General features: G+C 40.5%; 1 protein-coding gene across 2 annotated transcripts in view; it reads left to right on the top strand.

The window, feature by feature from the left end:
• Window positions 1–26,177, top strand: part of FAM13C (family with sequence similarity 13 member C) — a 128,676-nt gene that overhangs the window by 54,797 nt on the left and 47,702 nt on the right. For both annotated transcript variants that reach the window (XM_018569464.1, XM_018569463.1), the window contains exon 4: window positions 9,965–10,077. In XM_018569464.1, coding sequence (XP_018424966.1) covers window positions 9,965–10,077 — 113 coding nt within the window. The remainder of the gene's footprint in view (window positions 1–9,964; window positions 10,078–26,177) is intronic.

Here is a 26,177-nt window from a genome sequence, read left to right as displayed (position 1 = left end):
TTGCTAATAACAGTGATTGGTTTAACCAGTGACCTATACTGTTTATCAGAATATAAGCCTATTACTGTTTGCTTCTCAGTACTTGGAGGACTTTTTGGTACTCTGTATTCTAATTTAAATTGATACCCATTCTGTTGGTTTTTAAGACACATGGGACAGTATATCTAGCTGCTAGTGCTAGTAATCTGCTACACAGTGCTTTTGATAAGCCAAAATAGACAACTGTGTAATTATATAAATAGTGTATGCCTCATTATTGCTGTTTCATACAGTGCATAGAACAGCAGTGCATATCATTCCCTGTAGCATTATAACCAACAGGAGCACCACAGGATAGCATTTCTTTGCTTAGTCAATTTATTCTGCTATTGTTGAGCATGGTTCTCATAATATACCCAGCATTTTCAAGGTTTGAAAAATAAACTTCTCTAAAACACAACTAATGCCATTGGTGCCCAGCAGTATAAAAGCAAAATAATTTTACACATCAGCATCCACCACAGTGTATCTATAAATGTGTTTGTTTTTTTTTTCTCAGCTCTCTTAAATATCCTTTTCATACCATGGGGATGAGTTCACATTGTATAAGGAAGTGCGACATTAGCTGTAATAATAGCACAGTGTTCTATTCTAGGTTTGGGAAAAGTACAGCCACTGGGAAAACAGTCTCTTTACATCCAACTGATGCAATGGAAATCCGTGGGCGTCATGGATGCCCTGATCCAAACTCTAGAAGGATCAGCATATTGAGGACATTGCAGTTCTTGGGCCTTAAGGCATCTTAGCTAACTTGCCTATTGTTGAACCTGGTGGTAGTAAGATTTTAAATTGACGATCACAGAGAAAAACAATGGCATAATACAGTCTCATATGAATAGAACTCTGTATCTTCAAACATTTATAAACTCAGTCTTCTAATCCCCTGAAGGATATAATTAGTTAGTTCCTCATTTATAAATAGGATCATTTTCACTTAGATGTGCACAGGGACTATGACATCATAACCTAAACTACATGTTCCCTCTAGCAATGACTCAGCAGCAGCTGCTGTGAATTGTATTGTAAGAAGTATTGCGGGTGACACCTACTGCAAGTTGCTTATGCATCTATATGATGAAAGCTGTTATTTTTATCTGCGAGATGCATGATTAGATATTGTTCGTTTCATTTTAATTTGTGTGAACATATCAGCTTCTGTATTAAAGAGAAATATGGGATGAGTGAAATACACTCATCCCAATAGTTGGAGCCAACGTGTGACACTGCAGCTGTCATACATCGGCTGTATAGATTGAGAACTGAACATACCGCTACTCACTCAGTTCCCAATCCTCTCCCTGAAGAGAGCAGTAACTGTCGGTCACCACTCCCCGCAGGGATAGGTTAGGGGGCGGGCGCGGTTGGCTCTGTCTCTAGAAAGGCAGCCAGCTGTCAATCAGATAGCAGTGCTGATCCCGACAATATTGTTCGGATACTTACCGGTTTCAGTGTGGCTCTGCACTGTCAGCATATAGCAGGCAATAGGCCGCTATATGCTGAGTTCTGGGGTCACAGAAGGACATTGGTAAATGTACTCCTTTTGACCCTAAAGAAAACTATGGCCACATTAAATGGCCAAACGATCTTGTCTTTTGTTATTTTTAAATATTTTATTTATGTGGAGGCTGGTGGGCCACTAACACTCTGAATATCTCATTGTAAATGCATACATTTTCCTAAATGAGTGTAGTAATGGTTATAAAACAGAGCTAACTGCTAACACTTTAAGCCACACCCTTCCTCATTAAACAATTTCAACTGAAAATGATTGTATCCAATAGGCATTCATGTTTATATCACTTAGAGTTGGAAAATGTATATAGAACCAATAAGGTCAGAATGCCAACTTGCCTAATAATCGTGCATGCATTGTATATCAATAAGAAACTGTACTCTGCTGAGTGAAGGGGAAATGGGGTGGTTTATAAAAACTGGGCTAACATATCAGAAACTTATGTCTCCTTATATTCAGATGCAAAACTCATCTTCAGTTTATATCATTACTAGCCTTGACAGGTGATTGGGTTCCCCAGGCCATCTATGGAGTGTGAGGAATACTGAGCAGCAAACCTGGTGATACACATGAAAAATTGCAGTGTACACAGTCCCTGACCATATTGTGCTGAATGAGTATGGTCTAATAGTCTGAACTTACTTTATTTACACTGCACACACATGCTGTGGTCCTCGTACCCACACCTCAGTTAAACATCCTGACCGTTACATTGCTGATCATTGGGAGGAAAAATATCCTATTGTGGCGATTGTAGGAAGACAAATAAGTTGCAGTATTGGTGTTCAGTGGTTACTTATTTAAGCAAAGTCTGTGCTTGCTCATCCAGTTACTGGGTAGAGTACTACATTTTTTTTATTTATAATGTATTATGGCTTGATACTGCTTTGTAGTATAGTGGGTCTCTTACCCATACTCATGCTTCATGGCTCTCGCCTAAGCTGTTCTCTGATATCATATGTATTGTCTGTTGCTGGAAGCTGGCTTATACCCATAGACCCTGTGGTCCCCCTATTTCCCCCCCCCCCCCTTTTTTTTCTCTTCCGTGTCTCAACTACATTTGTTGGGTTATCTACCTTGCCTTTTATTTACTTTAAACTTTTACTTTAAACTCCCCGGCGGTATTCCCGAGTGTGGCTCGGGGCTAATTTTTAGTACCAAAAGCGGTAACCCTGTGCCACCCTCAGGATTACACTGTAGTGTCACTTACCTTCTCCCTACGAGCCCCGCTGTGTCCTCCGGTTGATGCCGGGTTCCTTCCCTGCAAGCGCCGGCGTCACAGGGGGGGGGAACTGGCTGGAAAATTCAAAAGTGAAAAATAGAAAAAAGAAAAAATACTGACAAAATCAGACTGACAGGGAGGTTAAAGCTTACATTTTTTTCCCCACCTATTTCAAACCTACCCTTCTAGGGGTTTTTTCCCTCCAGGTCCCTTGCATAGTCATTTCCGGGTGTGGGGGAAAGTGAATCCAGCAGTGCGATGCTGCTCGGGATCGTCGGTCCCCTTCACTCCCCCCTGCTGATGTTGGTACTCTTCTGGATCCTTAGAGGACTTCGGCTGATGGACATCCAATTGGAAGTGTCCACTTCATGCAGGCACTGACATTAACACCCATAAAAGGACCCAAGCAGGAAGTAAGGGGCTGCAGCATCATGTGACTGCTGGTTAGGGAAAGTAAAAAAAGGCCTTTTTTTTTTAAATCCAGTGATCAGAGTAGGGTGGAAGGGAGGGAGGGATTGGCAGGGGACACGTTTATCCTGGCAGGAGTCTTTAATAAAACATAAATAAACTAAATTCCAGGCATTACCCAACTGTATTCCCAAACCTTCCTTTCCCCCTCTACAGCATGTCCCAGCATTTATCTTTTATTACACGGTGTGACATAATTCCAAGGCTTGTAGAATTCTTGCAGGGGCTGCTGCTGGAAGCCCAGTTCCTGTTGGCATAGGCTAACCCCAAAAACTACATGCCCCAAATGCAGTTTCCCTACACACAATGCGTAGGCAGGCTCTTGAGAGTCAAAGCAGCAGCTTTGCTTTGTTGGGAAACAAATCAATGTATGCATGTGCAAAGAGGAGACAGCTGGGGGTAGGGGATTGGTGGAGTTCTGTAGTCCGTCCGGCAAGGCTGACAATGATTAAGATTTCAGTTCAGCAAAAGCACTGTTGCCTGGCAGGTCAACAAGTGCTTTTCTTTACTTGTAGTCTTTTTAATGGGATAAAATATCCCCCACACTGCCGCCTCTGACTTTGTAGCAGTCACTGATTCAGTGCAGGGAGCGTAATCAGGCTGCAGCACATCTCACCTCACTGTGCTGCTGCCTCCATCCCCTGCTCAGGGTGGCATCACGTTGCCATGGAAACACACCAGGTGAAAAGGTCGTGCACACCAACTTTCGGACTCGAGTGTGCACGCGTTGGGAAAGCTTGAAAAAAAAGGAGAGGGCAGGTTACAACCCTTGTTACCGCCCCATGTGAAGATTCAAACTAGTTGCAAGGCCTTTCATTGATTTCTGAAATATCGATATCTCCTCTTCTGTGCAGTCACTTTTGAAGCAGGGAATACTATTAGCAGGTAATAAGTACATTTATTATGCTGTATGTCATAATTCTCCTTTTATTGAGTTTTCACCCCATTCTCTGAGCAGTATCCATCAAGTTGCTGCAATGTTTGCATTTTGTGAATCATCACTAAGTTATCTATATCTTGGTCTCCTCATTTTCTATTTCCTTTTGTAACTTGATTTTCATGCAGACAAGATAATATTGTGTGTGAACTGAACTTGAACCATCATGAGCAATGTTTGATGATTTCTTAAATAATTTAAATTTCTTCCGTATTGGCAAAGGCAGCAGAAAAAGTACCCACATCTTTCCGTTATTAAAGAAAGGCTAACTGTAATTTGATTTTAATGTCAGAAAACGTGTGAGGAGAAACCCTGCGCTAATTATCTCTTTCCCTATTAAAATATAAACATCATGCTTTTAAATTTGAATGTGATATGTTGTCCATTTATCATTCAGATCTATTTCCTAAGGTTTAGGCAAAGTGCTGCAGTTTATGGTTAGAATTTCTTTTTTTCCTCAAAGTACACTAGAGGACTCAGACCATTGATGGGGACTAATGCCATAGGACTCATTTTGTTTTAGCATAGGGTGTAGCAGATGCTTCAATGAGCACCCATTTATATTGAGCAATTTGGCATATTAGCCACTTGTGTTTAGAAAGCCTTAGAAATGCATTGTTGCAAGAATCATAGAAGGCAGCAGCATTAGAACTCCCAGTATTGCCTGTTGAGACAAAGATTGAAGGAATTAGCCGTAGACACCTTACTCATTGTATGCTTGACTGCTATTGAACTAGTTTAAACATTGTTTCATACCCAGGAAGCACGGTCAATCAGTTATTAAGCAATAATTTAAAACTCAATAGTCATACCCAAGCAGTGATTTTACAAATATACATTTTCAGTGTAACCATATGAACAATTTTGGTATATTTTGGAATATCATATCTACTGATAGAGAAGATGCATTTTGCTAATAGTGATCATTGCCTATGTAGTGTCTAATCCATGGCTGGTCCCGGCTAGTTTGAGCACATGGCAAATGCCTCCAGTACATGTACCCTATCCCAGCATGCACCACTGGTTAAAAGAAACCCAGTGATTGGCTGCTGTACTGTACATACACTACAGTGCCTCTCATTGGCTGTTCCACAATATGACAGAGTCACACTCCGCCCAGGGGGTACAGACAATGCCAGACACCTGGAATTAACCAAATTATTACCACTATAATCCAGCCAGGCTGACTACAGCTCTGGCTATCACTAAATGTCTAGTAGTCACATCACAGAAGGTGATGGTGGCTAGATAAGGTTATAGAGAGGAGTAAAAAGAAAATATGTTACACTACTCATTTGTTTATAGACTAGGAAAATAGAGCATACAGAAAGAGACATAATTGTTCAGATGTGTATAGGAAAATCCAAACTCTAAGTGGAACTATAGGTTGCCCCATTAATAGAAATCAGTGTTTACAATTTCAGGGATTGCTTGCGATTTAACAAGCATCTACAGCATTCAAAAGCCTCCCTCACACAGGGAGGTTTTCCTGTGAGAAAAACTTGCCTGGGGTCAGGCAAGTCCTCTCATTAGAAGAGGAAAATGCTGTTTATGCCTTGCTGTCACTGTTGAGAATTTGCAACAGTTCCTGTATCTTCACCAACTTGCTCAAGGACAGGTGGCCTATCCCAAGGCTAGCCATAGACACAGCTTGGTGGTGAGAAAATCCAGCTACTGAAACATTTTCCCTTACATGTGCACAATCCTATTGACTGGTTTGTAGAACGTTTTTACAATTTTATATACAGTATTAAAGGATTATAACCCCGTCAGTTTATTTTGATATCTGTGCCCCACTGTGGAGATTTTCCTTAACTTCCTGTCCTGGAGTATACCCAACAGGAAATCTCTAGAAAGTGAGGGAATTTCCACTCTTGAACATTGTGACTGGAACAAACGTCCCCATTGGAAAATATAACTTTCCCTTTTCTTCTGGGACAACTGTAGAATTTTGTATTTCCCATCACTTTCTGTCTTTACAAATGGTCACTAGGACAAATACAGAGGGGATACGGTCTAGTGGGGACAGTAGAAAAAAAGACTTGACAGGTTGTGATCCCTCACTACACTCTTCAAAACAAAAACAACATTTTAGCTATATGTTAATGTACACTTTTGTACAATGAGGAGAAAGCCCTGACTGTATCCCATCGACTGTGGCAGAATCTTATTAGTTCTATTTAAGCAAATTAATACCTGTGTGTCAAATAAATGGTTGTAAAACATATCAATTGAATTATCTTTTTTATTAATCATTTCTGATCGGAAATATGATCTATCTGTACCATGTGTTACATAATTCAGTATTTTAACTGATGAGGAATTGCTTCTTTGCAATTGTTCATACCTACATTGACCACAAATTGATTTGTATATGGCCACCTTCAGACAGGGTTGGAGATATTATACTGTATGCGTGTGTGTCCCAACTCTTCTGGGAAGGCTGTATGTGTGTGTGTGTGTCCCTGGCTCCAAGGTGAAGCCTTGCTATTCTGTCTGGTGAGAATGATAATTAAAGCATTTTTATTGGCTAGAGCAATGGTAGAGCTTGCAAAGTTTCAAAGAGCAATATCCTAAAATATTGTAGTAATTATATCAGATTAATACATATAATGATAGTATTTAGTATATTCACATGCCTTTTTATTTAGATTTTTCTCCAAATGCAGACCAAGCTGTCCTACAAAAGTTAGTTACAGGAATTGGGGCAAACTATAAAACACTGCCAAGGGTGCTTACAACAGTCACTTTTTATTAAAGGAGAACTATGAGATGAGTGATTTCCACTCACCTCATAGTTCTAGCCGACCTGTGACAATGAGACTGTCACAGGTCGGCTCAGTAGATCGGGAGGTGAGCGAACACATACAAGGTTCGCTCGCCTCTCGATCCTGTCACGGCTCTCTGCCGTGACAGGGGGAGGGGCTGGATTCCTCTCTCCCCGCTCCGATCTGCCAGCGCTGACTGGCGAAACGGACGGGGGAGGGGGCGGGTACAGCTGGCTCTGCCTCTAGGTAGGCAGAGCCAGCGGTCACTCACGCAGCTGGGCGAATCCCGTCATCTAAGTCGGGATCCGCTCCGGCTGCGGCGTCTCGGTATACCGCGAGCTGTAGCTCGCGGTATACTGAGCTTAGGGTAACGGGAGGACGCTAGTTTGTGTCCTCTCGTTATCCTAAGGAGAACTATGGGGAAAAACACTGACCCCATAGTTCTCCTTTTAAAGTGATTTAAACCTTTTACCCTAAAGAAAAACTTTTTTTTAACTGCTTAGAAACTGTTAACAGAAGTTTTTGATTTGTTTGTTGCTTAATATCCATTCAAAACTACATGTCCATCAAAGACTACCATGTCCAGAAGGTAACATCGCTGTTGCAAGATTTCACTGCAATACAGTGTTGCCACTATGAAGTGGAAAATCAGTTAATTAAGAGAAAATAGGAAATCAAACTGTTATGGATGGACTAACAAAAACTGCTTTGCGAGTGAATGCTGTGTGTGTGTGTGTGTGTGTGTGTGTGTGTGTGTGTGTATATATGTGTGTATGTATGTATGTGTATATCTATAGATATATAGGTATATATCTATAGATATAGATATATATACACATATTTTCACACAGAACTTTATACTAGTTTTTGATATCTTTTGCATTAAGTGTAGTGTTTTTTTTGCTGTTGTTTTTTTGAGAGTTTCTTTTCCTTTTTTTTTTTTAATACATCAGGGAAGATTGAAAAGCTGATCCATACAACTCACTTGATGTTTCTTGTCAACTTATCTCCTGAGCTGGGAGGAGAGAAGCCTTATTGAGGGGCCTGTTAAAAACAACTGGTGCTACAACTTTATAGTATGTATGTTTACTTTCAATATTCTGGTTGTGTGGGACACAGACTCTGTGGATCGCCTCATGCTCCTAACCCAGCTCAGTGAGGCTCTCTGATATGGTGGGTTTCCAAACCAGTGCTGGAGTCGGGCAAGTACTTTCTCCCTATGTTGTGTCATGGTCTCACTACAGATGCCAGCCTGTGAGATTAGAGAGGAGTCCTGGATACCCTCTTGGTTCCAAGGGCTTGGTCACTGATTGGAGCTAGGCTTCCCATCAACATCTGGGAGTTCATGGCGATGCAGTTGTCCCTTTTACATTGGACCTCTCCTCTTCTAGGTCACCTGATCAGAATCCAGTCGGACAATGTATTGGAAATTCAGTTTCCTTAGCTGTCAATGTCTGGATCTGGGGGAGTGGTCTCTCCACCCGAAGGTGTTCCTGGCACTCTGTCACAGATGGTGGACCTACTGGTGTGCAGGTTTAACAACAAACTGGACAGGTTTGTCACCAGGTCCAGGGATCCACAGGCCTTTGCAGTAAGTTTTCTGGTGATAGCGCTAAGCCTTTCCAACTCCAAAGCTTTTCTCTCATCTGCTCTGCAAGATCAAGATGGAAGGGCATTCTGTTGACCCTCGTTGCCCCGCACTTGCCCAGGAGATTGTGGTAGTCAGAATGACACTCTGGGGACTCTTCCAGACCATCCAAACCTTCTGTCCTGTGGATCAGTCCAGCCACTCTGCTTCTCAGTTGCTGGCTTTAATGGCTTGGCTGTTGAAGCCCAGATCCTGAGGGACAGAGCCAATGGGATATCTTATCTCAATGCTCCTGAAAGCTAGAAACTCAACTTCTCACAGGGTTTACCTTCACACCTGGAAGGCTTAGTTTGTAAAGCTAGGACGTTCCGTCATAACGAATACTCAGTGGAGAGTATCCCGTCTTTTCTCCAGACTGGTCTGGATCAGTATCTGGTCTTGAGCACCATCAAGTGCCCAATTTCAGCCCTATATATTTTGTTTTATGGTTTGTTTTTTTTTAGTACAGGACACAGGTCCCTCGCTTCTGTTCTTTATACTTTCCTTATTGCTTGCCACAAAATGGAGGCTTGCTGGGAGTGGGAGGGGTTATACTATATTAAAGCTGCCATTGCAGCTTTTTTTGCAAGTGTCCAATCGCCTTAAGACTGATCCTGTGTCCTGTACTGTACTTCCGGAAAACTATTTTACAGGTAAGTCAAACATTATATAAAGGGAATAATGCACAGCGCTAAACCTAATTTAAAAGTGCCAAATCTGTGAGGAATCTTTTTTTGCAATTCCCTTAAATCAATAATGCATAATTTATCAACAAAAAGTTCAATGCATTCAATAAAATGAAAAATAAACCAAACCAAGTCAAAATGATCAAAACTACCATCCAGTTTTATGTCACATTCATTTCTATTTACACAGAACATTTTGAGGCGCATAAGTAAAATGATAATGCTTGAAACTTAGCTTATCATTATTTTTAATTGAAATGGGACTGTATAATTTCAGAATCTAATTATTTGCGGTGAAGATGAGACAGGTCTGTTTTAGAGAGAAGTCTGGAGCTACACCTGACTCAAAGCCGATTGTTAAAACCCTGCATAAAGGCCTAGCACACAGCATTCTGCTGATTATGGATGGCAGTGGTCTGGTGTCATTCTGTCTGTACAAACGTGTTTGTGTGTGTTGTTTTTTACCCCTTCTTTTTATTAGAGTTAGCAGAGTTCTCATTTATTATCCATTGATTACTCAGGTGTTCTTCTTTCAGTTTCCAGATTGTCATTTGAGCTGTTTTCTGGAGAGGATTATTATAACTTTTTTATCCTTTTTTTTTTATTATTTCAAAAGCTGCTAACCTGTCATTTACTTCACTCCACTTATATCACTGTGTCCCTGTCCTTGTCGTAACTGGAATGCTTTCTTTTTTTTTCTCCAGGAAATTGAGACTATAAGTCAATGCCTTCCTGAAATCTGGACTACAAAAGGAATGATGTCTCATGAGCACAGTCCTCATGTATCTATGAGAGCAGCCACTGATTTCCAGACAAGGTAAGTTGTTTTATTATAAGTGGTATTATATAACACTCCTAGCAACCTAATAATACAGCTCAAGGACTGGCGATGATAAAGTGGTCTGATAACACTGTTTGCACATGACAAATGATTTTTAAAAAAAGTACCTGCAAGCAATCATGTATTTACAGCAAAGGGTTCTCCAGTACAGGACTCTGTTTGCACATGAACCATATCATGTTGTTTTTTTTAATCATATCCTGTTTATTTTACACAAATTCTATTCAAGGCTGTGTGAGCAATGCAAGGGCACTAGGGGATAATTGTAAAACTTGGCACAGACTATAAACTAGCCCATTTATATAGGCTATATATAATACAGTGTGTTATATATAGCCTATAGTTCTTCAAATGGATTTTTCTAAATATTCATCGGAATGTTGCTCTGCTGTCTGTTCAGTCTAATGAGGATTTATAAATGCAGGGATCTCAAGTCTCCCTGATGTTCAGGGAGTCTCCCTCTTTTGGACAGCAGCTCCCTGATGTCCGCGAGAGAGGCATTTTCTCCCTGAAAGGTTTACTCTGAGTAAACCTTTCCGGTAAGACATCAGGGGGTAAAGTTTCAGAGTGAGGCTTGCCTCCTGGAGGAAGGTCATGTGATCTCTAGAGTAGCCTCAGAACGAGGTTTGGCTCTAGGAAGGAAGAAGCTACTTGCTGCACAGAGAGGGCGGACATAGACTACTATTGAGAGCAGGTACAGGCACTGCTGCAGGGTTAAGAGAGTGCCGTTAACCCTTTGTGGATAATATAGAATTAATTATATGTCCTGGTGGTATATGGATTTTATTTTACTCTGTGTGTATGTATGTATGTATGTGTGTGTGTATATATATAATTATTATATTATCATTATTATTTCTTTTATATTCTGACGATGGCCGCTGTAAAAAAAAAAACCAACAAACAGAAAGGGCACCTCCCTGAAATGAGACGGGAACCTCCCTGAAATAAGGTTTTGCAGGTTGGGATGTCTGTAAATGTCCCACATAGAATTTTGTGTGCTTAAATGTAATATTATGCAACACAAACATGCTGTATTTAAGACTTCACCTTTATATGTAACTAAGTCATATCACAGCTGTATTATACACCGTTTCTGTTAAAGAAAAAAAAAAATCTCTGCAGAGGGATTAAAATATAATGAGGGGAAAAAAAACACAAAATAACTGCAGAAGTATACACTCAATATTTAATAGATGCACCTTTGGCAGTAAGTACAGCTTTGAGTCTGTGTTGTTAATCTGTATATGTTTATAAAGAATCGGAGTATCCCCTAATTTAAGAAATCCCTTTCTCGGAGCTGGTTTAATAAACAGGTATAACATGTAAATTAAATCAAAAAATTCATTTAATTGTAAAGAAACGAATATAAACAACAAATACATCCATAACAAGACATTAAAATCAATTAAAAAACTTCCCTTGAACAGACAGTAGTTAATGGTGACACGAAGGATCTACAAGCCAGCTGGTGTTGCAAAGACCTGATTAACGCAGATACATGCACTGTATTTCATATACGGATACAGAGTATCCAAAATTACTCACAGCTCATACGGTTTAAGGAGAGACAGTCCTGCTCGGATCCCTCAGCGCTAGATGGTTGAATAGTGCTTCACTTCAAAAGAGTGTGTCCTGTAGCTGTGGTTTAGGATTCAGAGAGAGGGGTGTGTTGGTAGGGCTGAAACGATGTAAGCGCCCTGCCCTTTCCCCTTGCTAGGGACTCTCACTGACCCGCAAACTTTTGGACTATATAGGGGACTCCTGATGTCATTTGTAGTCGAGTCTGGACTGATGATACATTTTCTTCTGGTTTTTTAGGGGTTGAACCCTCAGTTTGGGTTATTTGGTGCTCCCTACTTTTCCTTACCTGTATGTTTTCTTTATATGACTTTGAAACACATGTGTTGACTCAAGTTATAACAGCAGTAATTACTTACTACCATCTATCCCATGAGTAGCCCGTCGAAACTCGATCCTTTTTCACATCAGGAGCCTCCTTCTAGCCCGTATAGGTTTATATGATGTTTTGTATATGATGTTATATGATGTCTAAAGGCCATTTTTCTATTATCATAAATCAGTTAAAGTATAGCTGTACTTGTGACTGGATGTGGGTAAAGGGATCTAGGATTTTATTTACTTACTTAAGGCTCCACAGGTGCCACTGTAGTATATCAAAATATGTGCAACATCATTCGTATTTTTTGAGAAACGATATGGCTCGCTGATTGTGTGATATCCGGCAGCCTATCAGCCTCATTAACCAGCTATTTAAATACATCCTTGCAAGAGCTAACAGCACACGCCCCTCTGAGGAAGTCCCCTTGTGGGAGGAAACGCGTCAGGGTTACGTGTGTCTATCACTTCCCTGGACACTCGAAATTACTCATCCCACACACCAGTCCTGGTAGATGCATATCCCGGCTGGTTTTAAAAGTGTGGAGACGGAGCACAGCCGGTTCCATTTGGTGCGAGCCCAGCTGACTTGGAACCTTCCAGCAGAGCTTGATTGAACAGATCTGATGACCGTTTGCGGTAACTGCACTTTCTGCGGATCTTCAAGTGTACCTGGAATCTCTCACCGTGGAGACCCCCACTTCTACCGTTGTTGCTGTCTGCTGTTGTATTGTGCGGCCGCACATATTTTTTCTGCAATCTAAATCGAAGTTTGCGGGTCAGTGAGAGTCCCTAGCAAGGGGAAAGGGCAGGGCGCTTACATCGTTTCAGCCCTACCAACACACCCCTCTCTCTGAATCCTAAACCACAGCTACAGGACACACTCTTTTGAAGTGAAGCACTATTCAACCATCTAGCACTGAGGGATCCGAGCAGGACTGTCTCTCCCTAAACCGTATGAGCTGTGAGTAATTTTGGATACTCTGTATCCGTATATGAAATACAGTGCATGTATCTGCGTTAATCAGGTCTTTGCTACACCAGCTGGCTTGTAGATCCTTCGTGTCACCATTAACTACTGTCTGTTCAAGGGAAGTTTTTTAATTGATTTTAATGTCTTGTTATGGATGTATTTGTTGTTTATATTCGTTTCTTTACAATTAAATTAATTTTTTGATTTAATTTACATGTTATACCTGTTTACTAAACCAGCTCCGAGAAAGGGATTTCTTAAATTAGGGGATACTCCGATTCTTTATAAGTTTTGTCGAAACCCTGGAGTTTGGTGTATTATATTATATTATATATCAGAAGTTTTTTCGCGTAACTCCTTATGCTCCCCTGTTTGCTGTAGAAATAGTCTGTATATGTCCTGTTATTTGCAGAACAATGCGCTCTGTCAGGTTGCATTGGGAAGGTGGGCAAATAGCGTTTTTTTACGTCTATCGGCAAAAGATCTATTTGAGGTCTGGACTATGACTTTTCCAAGACATAAACATTGTTTTTACGTCAAATTGTCTCCCACGACTTAGGTTTCTTGCAGACATCAGACCCCACAAAATGAAATGCTTATAGAAAAAATGTCACTAGTGCAAATGTCAGTGACTTTTGAAGCCCAAATGAACTTTCAGTTTAAATTGGCTAAACATTCCAGTCTTACCCTTTTTTCTTTCTAAAACTGCTACAACCTGACGCCTGCCTGAATGAGGCAGAGTGTAATTCTTGTTTTCTGTTGGGGAAGCAGTGGCCTCTCTGCAGAGGTCCAAAACCGCCTGCCTAATTGGATCCAGAGCTCTCCGATCAGCAGGGAGAAATAGCTTTGCTTCTCCACAGAGAGCATGATTTTCTACTCAGGCTTGGATATTTTATAACGAAAACTAACTGTAAATCTTTAAATGCCTTTTGTTTTACCTTTTATTATAAGGGGTTAAAATGTCATTTTAAAATCGGTGTGCACGTCCCTTTTTACAATTATTATCTGTAGAGTTTAGACAGTGCATTGTTTTGTACCTCTGACATCATTTAAACTTCTTCTACTGGGTCATAAAATAGATGGCACCAAGTCCTGTAACATTCCAATGCTTCTTACATGACAGCAGGAACATGAATGGAGGCATTATTTCTACTTTAAAAGTGGTCTATAACATGATCTGTCTGTTTTTCATATTCAGTACGACACAAGAAATGTAACTTAAAACATTGGTTTAAAAGAGGTTATGTTATTAGATGTTGAAACATTGGTTTAAAAGAGGTTATGTTATCCAGTGTTGAATCCGATCCTGTAAAATGTTTAAGCTTGTCTAGACTATTGTATGTTACACTTTTTGATGGTTTTCAGCTTATAACACACAGAGGAAGAGCATATTTAAACTCTTTAATGGCCGGACAGATGACATTTTGGCATGTTAATTTACATATTCATGCACAGGCAGGAGAGCAATCCTACTTTATTACAAACTGTTGTCGCCTCCTTGCTAGAAAAGGCAGCGAAGGAGCAGCAGACCACCGATAAGGTTTTCTCTGTTCTTTTGCATTCAATAGATAAGTGTGAAGAGCATTTGTGCACAGGCTTTAATTTTCATCCAAACTGCTTTTCTCACAATAGAAGAAGCAAAGTAGGATTGAAGCAGCTTAGGAGGAAGTCAGGTGCAGGTTAGAAGCTCTCTCACAATGCAATAGAGTCTGATACTATAGGCAATTGCTTTCCTAGCCTGAGTGCTGGTGTCTACTACATTAATATAAATATATAAAGACAAAGGTCTCCATTCACAAAGCTTAAAGTAGCAATAAAGTCCCTTTGTTGGCATATATGTACTACTAGTAAGCAGTACATATATGTCCCAACATAGAAAAAAAAAAGTTGGCAAATACCAACAAACCTATCTGTGTCAGCGCCACTTGCTCCCGACGGCAGAAGTCCCTCCTCCCGGACGATGTGGAGGAGGAAGTGTGGGCGGGTGCATGCGCAATCCAGATCAACGGAGGGGAGAGCCAGGCAGCCGGGAGCGCGCACACCAGACAGATTCTGTGGAACACAAGGAGTCTGCGCTGGATCAGAGACCGGCACCAGCGCTGGAGGAACTATGGAAAGCGAGTAAGTCCTTAAAGCAGCATGGGGGCGAGGGGATTCTGCTTTCAATGCTGCTTTAAACACCAGGATAAGGATCCTTATGTTAAAAAAAAAAAGCGACAATAGTTTTCGGAGCCAAATTAGATTTTAAAACTACATTCACATGGCTGAAAATAAAGATCATTTATCCTTGTATATTTCAAAATACATGTAATAATTTTAATGCATAGATACTGGATTACTTGCCTGCAGTGTTAATGGATGAACTGGTCTTTTCTGGTCTTGTACCTATAGTCTTATGGATATTTTAGCTATATTTCCATTTGACAGTTGTAATGCTGAAGCTTCAGTTATCTAATAAAAATCCATTACACAGGCTTTCTAAAATCCATCTTGAATCTGTTTAGCCCTGTAATTTTGAAGAATAAAAGCAAAGCACAATGTACAAAATGTACTTGTATGCCGTGTTGAGCACTCTGTAATCTGCCACTCCCACTCAAAGCGTTGTTTCCAAACATTTCTACAGATAAGCAAATGTACAAAAGTGGATCTACTAATTGCTCACAAATAGTTTATATAATGTTAAAATGAAACAGGGAAGCTTTTGTTCAGACTGGCCACTATTGTCCTTGAAATTTGACAGTTCCTGGTGCCCGTTTCCTGGATCTAAGATCACCCTAGTAAATGGGAAAATGTGTGGAATACCCTTTCACTTCCTTGCCAATAGGGCTGACATTGCAGGAAGAATTTGAAATGCTGTTCTTCATTTACTTCTAAACTTTGCAGTAGTGGCTCAGACAATCAGACAACCACTCAAAATGGGTTAACTGTTAATTCACACACCACAACAGACTTAAAATCATAACTGCTGTACTTTTAGCGCATAGGGTGCAATCAAAAGTGAATGGCAACCCAGTACACCAGATAACTACTGGGGTACTACAATACAATAGTGTGAATGGGCCTTTAAAAAACTTTTTACACCCAAAATTAAAAGCGATACCATTTGTTGTATATTTTTAAAGTGGACCTGAACTAAAAAAGTAAAGATGTTCTAGGGAGCAGCTCTAAATATACAGGAAAAGATCAGATGCAAGAAGGTTAGAGGCAATCCTGGTGACTAGCCCTTTACCTTCTGCTTGTCTGTTTTGACACAGCTTCCAGAGTTCAAGTCCTCTTTAAGCTGATCAAGCCATAGCAAACCCCATACTTTACAGGCAGCTTGTCTACTTGTCACTGTTCTCTGTAGCCTTGACAATGTCCACTTCTATCCCAAACTATACCCATAGACAAAGGTGGACATTCAGCAATGCAGATACAATCCAATTACAGTGGTTTCTCTAGAGAATTTCAGCCAGGTGGCCAACAGATATTTCTATTTAAAACATTTTTAATACTTTTTTTTTTACAAATTACTCTCACAAGGGGTACAGCTGATGCCTCCAGGTCACAGAATCCCCGATCTGCAGGTTTCCTGGGCTCTGTCACCAGGATTCTGACAACTACTGTATACAACCAGAAGTGCACAAAATTGAGCACTTCAGGTTGATTCAGCCCTGAGGAGTAAGTGAATCCACATTCACTGATCTCCTCCTGCTTTTCTCTCAGAAAATACCTGCAGTGGTCCCAGTCTCACAGAGGAGCAAGGTGAGCACAGGGACCATGAAGGCAGAGCACACTTTTGAAGGGCTTTTTTTTCTCCTTTTTTTGCCAGGCCGCTTCCAACAACAGCAGGATGGAGTACCTGGCAAAAAAAACCCCCTGGGTATTAGACTGCAGTTGCTTTCCAACACCTGTGAAGGTAGATTGCTGTGAAGGTAGATTACTCTACAGGGATAAGATGAACATTACTGTTTCAGTGGACTTTAGAGGATTATCTGGGGTTGGGAGAAACACACCGATCAGGACAGGCTTCCTAACCCGCCCCATAAATCATCCAGGAGGGTTAACCAGCTGGTGTCTGCCTTCCCTCATACATAGAGTGAATAGACAGCTTGGACAGCTGTTATCCTTTGAGTTAACAATATGATCTGCACTCCTATTCCTATCCTATATATCCTTACAGCTGCTGTGCTCTCAATAAAAGTGATATACTTACATATAAATCTGACATGCACTGTGCTCCTACATACAATATACATACTATAAAATATATTTGCGGTTATATATAGATTTGGCTGTTATCTTTTGTCTATGGACTGCTCGATAGTTAAATTTACATGAGCTAATTGAATTTTTCCAATTAACAGTTAAAATGGAAACAATGTCTTTGGGTCAATTGTATTTTAAGTTTTGTAAATGTCTTTTTTTCGCTTGAGCTATGTAAATGGGCTTTTTTCAAAAGGTTGTATGGAGACTGGGAACACAGGAAAATGAGCCAATTGTTTTACCTGCTGGCTGAATAGAAAATGTCATAATATTCATATGCAATATTTCATCTTTATACTGAAACAGAAAGGCACAGACAGTAGAAAAATACTTGTCAGGGGTTCTAACTTACTCTACTAAACTACTCTACTTTGTTTTTGTATGTGTCCATTGGTGAGATTTTCTCTCACTTCCTGTCCTGATGGGCAGTAAGGGAAAATCTCTCTTAATAGTAGGTAGGTAAAAAAAAAAAGCACAAGCTCTAACCCATCCCTACTCTGTCTGAATTAAAATATGTTTTGATACTTTTTGTCTGGATGGAACACTTAAAAGGCACAACATGCCTATATGCTATAAAAAAACATTCTAAGCTTGCTGACCTTAAACTGGTGTAAACAAAAAAGGTTCCTGACAGCCAAACAATTCCTGTTTGTCGTCAATGTGCTTATTACTTGCTCATGTCTCATCACTACATGGCAGATTGTGATGACAGCATGTCTTGTGGAGACCACTGTGACTACTACGTGAGTAGCAGCACACGGCAGGGTAAGTGCTCAGCATTGAGTGCATGGTACAGATTTAGACTTGCAGATAATCAGCTGGGAGAGATAAGAACAGCATGAGGTAGATTTAGTAGTCACCCAGTGACTGTTTTTCCATAGCCTCTTAATCTCCTGGTTTCTATGCCCAGTGGCAATGGATGGCATCCATGCACCTGCTTTACCGAGGTAAATAATACTATCTTGTCTTGTATATGTACATTCTGTTTTTCTGTTAACTTTGCACTGCATTGGCAAAGTACAGAACTACTTAAAGGAATGCGGTCACCTACACTGCTTATAAAATCTAGAGTTGTAATAGAACGCAATCATTCTTATCGGACGTACCAGACTGCAGCTTCAATAAAAAGGGAAATCGACACAAGGAGGCCATTAGACATACATGTGCAATCTGTACAATTGGACAATTGTTTGGCCTGTGGAAGGGTGCTGAGGAGGTACACTCATCTCCTTACAAAGTAGCCAGATCTAGGGACATTTAAACCTATTGGTAACTTAATGCATACCAGTATTAAAATGGAAGGGTAAAACCAATTAGCCATACATTGGAAAAACTGGAGAGTGCAACTTCCTGTGCCCTGCTCCCTCTTTGACTCACTTTCAAATTTAACTGTTATTGGTTGTATATCCCATAGTATAAACAACAAAGAGATGTTTTTGCTTGCCTTTTCAGTGTGTGTAAAAACATGGTGTGCGGTTCACTCATATTTGTAAAGAGGTAGTCCTTGAGATCCTTGAGATATTTTTAATCTAGAAAAAAAGCATATTTGTAAAGTTGTAGTCCTTGTTTATTACTAATCAAGGAAAATGCAATATGTATTTACAAAATGTGGATTTGTTTACACAGGATCAGGGGCTGACTGGCAACTTTTAGCCCAGGGGGCAAGTACAACCCAGAGGCCGATGGTGCAGCAACTTGGCCCTATCAGAGAGGCCCGGGGGGCAATTGCTACCCTGCCCCCCGGCCCAATCCGCCCCTGCACAGGATCCAAGTTTTATTAAGCTGCATCTTCTAGCTTGTCCAACATATAGATGTGGCTTCACCTTTTTACTCCTGTTGAGTGAGGTTGCAGTATATTACCAATTGAGATATTAGATCTATGGATGAGTAAAGATCCCTCACTGTATTCCTGAACATTGAAGCATGTACAATGATGTATTTAACTGGTCTGCCATTCAGCCTGAAGATTGTTTCTCAACACAATGCCTCATGCAAAGGGAAAGTTGATTTACATTCCATTTTGGAGCCAGAAACCTGCAGCAGCATTGGACTCCTAGTTCTGAGGTTATGCTGGTTTCACACTGATTGGAAACCACTCTGATTGCTTTCTGATCATGTGATCAATGCGCAGAGGGATGAGACTGGTAAAATCACCTCGGACCACTCTGTGCCAATACAATGTAAGGAAATGGCACTTGTGACATTTCAATAAAGTTCCCCCAAAAAAGTAAACCCTGTGATGTGCCGGGATTGGATCAGCACTGAGCTTATGCGATGTAGCGCAGCGGCTGGTATGAATGGGCCCATAGGGAAGTACAGCGGTACCTCGGTTTACAAATGCTTATGTTCGCGAACAATTCGGTTTGCGAAGTTCTGCAAAATTTTGCTTCCGTTCGAGAACTCGGTATCGGGTGATGAACACAAATGCAGCCATCTTCTCTGCTCTGACACATGGTCGTGGCTTCCTCTAGTCGAGATCGCGGTCTGATCACAGTTTGATTTAGTTTGCGACCAATTTGGTTTGCGACCAGAATCGTGGAACGAATTAAGTTCGTGAACCGAGGTACCACTGTATATCATTTGGGGAAATTTACTACATTAACAGTGTTGTTCCAATCACCCTCTTAATTTATGTTTTGAGGATATTGGGTACAGGAAGCATGTGTTGTAATATAAATGTCTGTGGTGGTTATCTAAATCTAGCCTGTTTTCCAGGTTACTAATAAATGTTAGAATGTAAATGATCTACAGATAGTGTTTAATGTCAAATCATTTTATGTCTTGCTTTGAGCTCCACAAATCCTTTATGCTGGAATTGTTTGTATAGTTGATAAGTCACTAAACAAGTGTTAGTCAAGCAGTATGTGGCACTTTGTCCTTTTGCACTTACTCATGATATTTCAGAAGGTGCCATTTATCGTTGCACATCCTGATAAATATTCAAGGTTCTTTAAAAGTCAAACCTGGATAGCAGAAACTAAATATTTAACAATGTATACAGTGCAGCACAACCATTGTTAACACTGTAAACACTGTTAAAGAGTACCCATAGGATGATAAAAAAGATAAATTGTATAGTCATATAATACAGACAAGTAAAACTTTGAAGAAGAAAACCTGTAACAGCCCTGCCCCAGCAAAATACCAGAAAGAAAAATATATACTACGGCCTGCACTGTAGAAGTTTATGTATTACTGCATGGTCCTCTGAGTCTACGATTCTTACAATGTTGACCTAATTGGGGCATACTACTGTCCAAGCAGCTTCAGTGGATGGTGAGGAGGCATTAGGAAAGCGTTTGTTGTTTGATTGGCAGAGCTGGTGTGGGTTTTCCTCTACCCGAGTTGAAAGGAGGAACGGCCTTCTTAGACCTGATATCGGGTCTACTGTTCAGGTGAGCTGCACTCCAGGGGATTTTCTTTGGTAGAGGTCACTGGAAAATCCAGCCACATATAATATTTCTAAGATCATTTGCTGGGAGGGAACTGTGGACTGTTTGGAGTATATAAAAAAGCACTATTTGGCACTGATTGCACTTTACATGGTGATGGACTGTGGATTAATTTCTATGTATGGATGAACTATTGATTGATTTTTATGTATAGACACTACTAATGGGTATTTATTCCATCATATTGCACTTTTTTGATGAACTTTGAAGTGATTCTTTTGTTATAAATATTATTCATTGGCATTCATTTTATCATTTTACACTTTTTGATTTTGTTTTTTATTTATTGTGTGGTTTTCACTGTACATGTTTGCACTTATATTTCTGTTTTTATAGCGCGGCTCAATTATTATTATATAGTCATAATGTGTCTGAAAGGACAAGCTCTGAAAACATGGAAGGGCTTTTTTAGGTGTCCCTGTAACCAAGAAGTGAGAACCCACTATCTATATCGGTCACAGGCCCCAGGCAATTTGAAGGGATTGTTCTGTTTTATCACTGAAAAAACTGTAGTGCCTATTCAGTAGGACAGCACACTATCGTATACCAGGTGATCAGATTTCTTTTAGAGGTAATAGAAAGTATGTCACTGGTGACAATTTGTCACTCCATAGCTGACTAGAAGAGAGAGGAACTGCTTGTTTGCTAATGGAAATGCTGCAGAATGTCACATGCCAGTGAAAGAGCTACCTGTGGAAATAGTTGTCCTGCATAGCTGTCCTATCACTGGTGAGTTTTCCCTTGTCACCAGGGTCTTATTCATTCTCTGAGTCACTGTTCATTGTTTGCTACCATGGCCCTTTGCACAGGCTTGTATAGCAAGCCTGTTTGTTCAGTATTAATATACAGTAATACCTTGGTTTACGAGCATAATTCGTTCCGGAAGCATGCTTGTAATCCAAAGCGCTTGTATATCAAAGCGAGTTTCCCCATAGGAAATAATGGAAATTCAGATGATTCGTTCCACATCCCAAAAATATTCATATAAAATGATTACAATACTGTACTGTAATATAATACTGTACAAAATATAAAGAAAAATAAACCAATTACCGGTACCTTTTGTGGCCGGTGTGAGAGGGACAAGAGAGAGGAGGATTATTGTGTAGGACAACTTTCACTATCACTAACGGAATCACTGCTATCTCTTGACTCAATGGAATCTTTTTCATTTCGTGAAACCTTAACAAGGAATCTGTCCAATGTGACATTGCATTGTCGTTAAACAGACTCATCGCTCGCACTGCTACAGCCTTATTCGGTGGTGCTTTTCTACAAAATTTTGGTCTTCTTGCAAGACATTTGCTTGTATATCAAAGCAAAATTTTTCAGAAATGTTTGCTTGTCTTGCAAAACGCTCTCAAACCAAGTTACTTGTAAACCAAGGTATTACTGTACAGTGTGTATATGAGCTATAAAGATGATTGATGTCATGGTTAAGGTGTATCTATAGGCATGTGTTTTCTCCTTTTGGATAGAGTGTGGAAGGGTTAGATCTTCTGCCAAGTTATTATTGCAGTCTTTGTCCCTATTGGGCAGATTTACTCATTCCTTTGTCCTCTTGAGCATTGTCAGCGAGAAAGAAAGTGAGGGGAAAGCAAACATTTTAGAGTTGTCTCCAGAGCAAGAGGTGAAAGGGAATCTTCCAATGGTGACACCTGTTCCAGGGAAAACTGGGGGTAATTCCCCTTACTTTGAGAGATTTCTTCTATCTTCCTGTTGCATCTCTGGGATAGGCAGTAAAGGGAAATTTCCCCAGCGATACACATACAAAAAGTAGCCTGGCAGGGGGTTTAACACTTCTCTATTCTATCCAAAACAAAAAGGTTTAAAATATAAACTTTAAAACAAAACATTACACAATGAATTCTGAAGACATAATGTTGACTGTCCTGCAGGATAGCAAGTATACATGCTTACTTGGTTCAGAAGCGCACTGCTAAAGTGCTTATGCCAGTGGCCCATAGTAATCAATCAGATTACACTTTAATATGAGTTCTATAGGTTACTGTCCTTTGGATGTCCTGGAACTGAAGCTTAAATATTGACCAATTTTAAACAGATCATTGATTTTACCACAATTCACCATTCATTCCTATAGCATACATGTAGACACTTGCTGCATACACATGCTCTCATGTGTTGCATATTTATAGCATTACAAACACGGATTTAAAGCAGACCTTTACACTCAAAAATCAAATTATACCAATTAGGGATGCACCGATACCGAGTACGAGTACCGATACTTTTTCCTGGTACTCACCGATACCAATTACCGAGTACCGGAAGTCCCATTCAGGAAGCCAGGTGGCGTGCAATGACTCGTCACCTGTCTTCCTGATTAGCCGGGAAGCCGGGCAGCATGTAAAGACTCGCCACCGGGCTTCCTGATTAACAAGAAAGCCGTCCCATACGAATCCCCATAATAATCATATGATCCAGCATGTCTCTGCAGTGCGGATCTCTGTCCCCTCCTGGCATGTCCACCTGTCACCCGAGGCCTCTCCAGCCAGGAGCGGCCTTCCTCCGGTACCCAGCCGGAGCCGTCTTGCTGGCCAATCATGAAAGCTGGGCGCCGTGTAATGGCGCGGCGCCCTGCTCTCTGATTGGCCAGGAGGCCGGCTCCATGCTCTCTTGTCATGATGAGGAGGTAGCATGAAGCCGGCTTGCCGGCCAATCAGAATGCCGGGCGCTGCGCCAAATACTCGGTATCGGCACCGATATCGATACTGGTATCGGTATCGGTGCATCTCTAATACCAATTCATCCCTCCTATGTATGATGAATAATAATAACATAGACATGTCAGGTGTAAAATACGGTGATTCTGAAATACTTACACTTGCAGAGCATTCACTTCCTGCTTTGAAAGTGCAAATTACTTCAGTTTGCCAAAACAATGCACACTGGGATTGCCTTGTCATCAGCTGAGCATTGCTGGGAAATCTCATGTCAGTGAAAGGCATTTTCATCCCCTGAGATGATGTGCATGGTCACATGTCTGGTCACATGTGCCAGAAATCTAGGAAGTAAAGGGAGATCTAGTAACCTGCCCTTAGTAAGCATGGCCACTGTCAGAAGACTGGGGAAGAAAAGAGGCATAAGATTTGCAAAGAATACAAAGCCGGCAATGATCTAGAAGTATGTGTTTATAGATTGTCATTACTAAACATTTCTAAAGGTGTGTTTGTTGTTATTATAAAGATATGGGTAAAGGTCCGCTTTTAGTGTAAATGCATCTTCTGCATAAGCTGGCATTTCCATTGCTTCAGAATGTTATGTCTTTGAAGTGTGGGGTTAATCCATATGAATCTGAATGTTTGTTTGTTTATCTACATAAGTATGCCCCTAGAACAGAAAATGGAAGTGGTGGTTTTCGGTGATACTGCAGTTGACTCTGAAAACACCATCTGATTAAGTGCTTGACTGTCAAACTGTACAGAGTAAACATTAAAGTCTGAACTAGGAACTCGTCAATCATCCCCATCAATAAAAGTGTTGACACGTGTGACTGTTCTAGTAAATAAATGGTGTCGCTGTGGAAATCACTGGACTCGAGGTTATGAGATCTGTGCTCGCCCAGCTCAGCTTTTGTGCTCTCTGGACCCAGGTGAAGACAACTTACTGATGTAATATACTCTGCTCCCCCAACTACAAATATCTGGAGGTGGTTATGTACAAACGGCTTAAAGGTTGCAGTGGACGGGTTTCTGATTTGTGCTCTGGAGGTGATATGTTTTTCTCTTCTGTTCATTGCAGGACACAGCGGAGATTCCAGATCTTCACTGTGTTCTTCAATGTATGCAGAGAGAAGGATTTTACGGTGAGTACAGACATTCCATTTAATTTTTTTGGGTCGGAAACATGTATTTTGTTATTGTCTCCTCTAGTAGACTATTTTCTTAATTCATGTGATGTTTTAAAAGTAGTAGTATTAAGCCTCAAACACACTGCCACGCATACATGCGCGTACGCGCACATAGTACCATATGCAGCATATGCAAATAAATGGCTCCATACACATAGCTGCGTATGGAGCTGTATATTTGCGTAGCGTAAAAATGCGCAAAAACAGAATGGAACCGAAATGCGTCCGGGCAGCGTGTTTGCGCGCATATACGCACATACAGTTCATTGACATTTCTATTACGAATGATGCATTGTGGGGTTGCAAATAGTGCACGCATATACGCACATACGTTTGTATATTCCTGTGTATATACGCGCATGTACGCAATATACCATTTTGCTCTTGCGTTGTGTGTGAATAAGGCTTTAATCTTTTTAATTTTCATTGTCAAATGCATTGCAGATATTTAACCCCTTGCTTTCCGGAGCAATTTCTTACTATTTGCACACACATGTTATAATTTGACTTTTTGGTTTTTGGCTAGAAAACAGCTTCAAACCCCCAAACTCTCTCTCTCTCTCTCTCTCTCTCTCTCTCTCTCTCTCTAATCCTATTTTAATTGCAGTAATCTATAAAACTAAGTATTTGGTTGTGAGAGTTTAGTCCTCATTTAACTGGTGAACATTTTGTATATATTAATATATATTAAAGTATATGCACTTAGAGGTTTATAGAAATGATTGTGGATAGCGCAGTGTTTTTTGTTTAATATAGTGATTTCGACATTGCATGAAGTGAAACAATAAAAATTAAACATTTCTTTAAATATCATGCCTGGGGGGTCCCCTTAACCACTTGCTGTCCGGGGCAATTTCTTAATATTTGCGCACACATAATAAAATATACATTTTTGGCTAGAAAACAGCTTAAAACCCCCAAACAATTATATATGTTCTGAAAGCAGAGGCCCTGTAGAATAAAAAAATGCTAGTTGCACATTTTTGTGTCACACGATATTTGCGCAAATGTTTATCAAACCGGTATTTTTAAGATAAAATACACTAAAATGAAATGTAATGGGTAAAATATAAAAGATGAGGTCACATCGGGTAAATAGATACCAAACATGTCAAGCCTTAAAATTGCGTTCGCCCGTGAAGCCACAGAAAACTTTAATACCCAAAATTTCCCGTAGGGAGCACTTGAAATGCTTTTACTGCTCATCAGTTTAGTGCTAACAGTGATTAATGGCCCTAAAATTATTGCTCTCACTCCAATGTTTGCAGCGATATGTAACATGTGTAGCGCAATTTTCGTTTTGCACATAGGCGCACCGACGCGTGTTTGTGTATGTATGTGCATGCACGTGGGGGACGGGGGACTTTGAATTTTGTTGTTTATGTAATAGCAGATAGGGTGTGACGGGTCCTCTTTATGGAGACATCTGTGGTCTTTCAGCCAGGAGAAGGCGCTGCTTCCCGAGCTTCTTCTCCTGGCTCTAAGAGTTGGAGAATGTAAACAGTGACACCGGAAGTGATGTAATACATATCACTTCCTGGTCCAGTGATCAGAGGCAGGGCCGTATTTACTCTCTCTGCTGCCCCAAGGCTAGGTTCCTCAATGCGCAACCAGATAGCAGAGGAGGGAAGGTTGT

Source organism: Nanorana parkeri, unplaced genomic scaffold (assembly GCF_000935625.1).
Source record: "Nanorana parkeri isolate BGI_ZX_2015 unplaced genomic scaffold, ASM93562v1 scaffold1338, whole genome shotgun sequence".
NCBI lineage: Eukaryota > Metazoa > Chordata > Amphibia > Anura > Dicroglossidae > Nanorana > Nanorana parkeri.
Note: the sequence above shows the minus strand (reverse complement) of the source record. Positions and strands in the feature narration are given on the sequence as shown.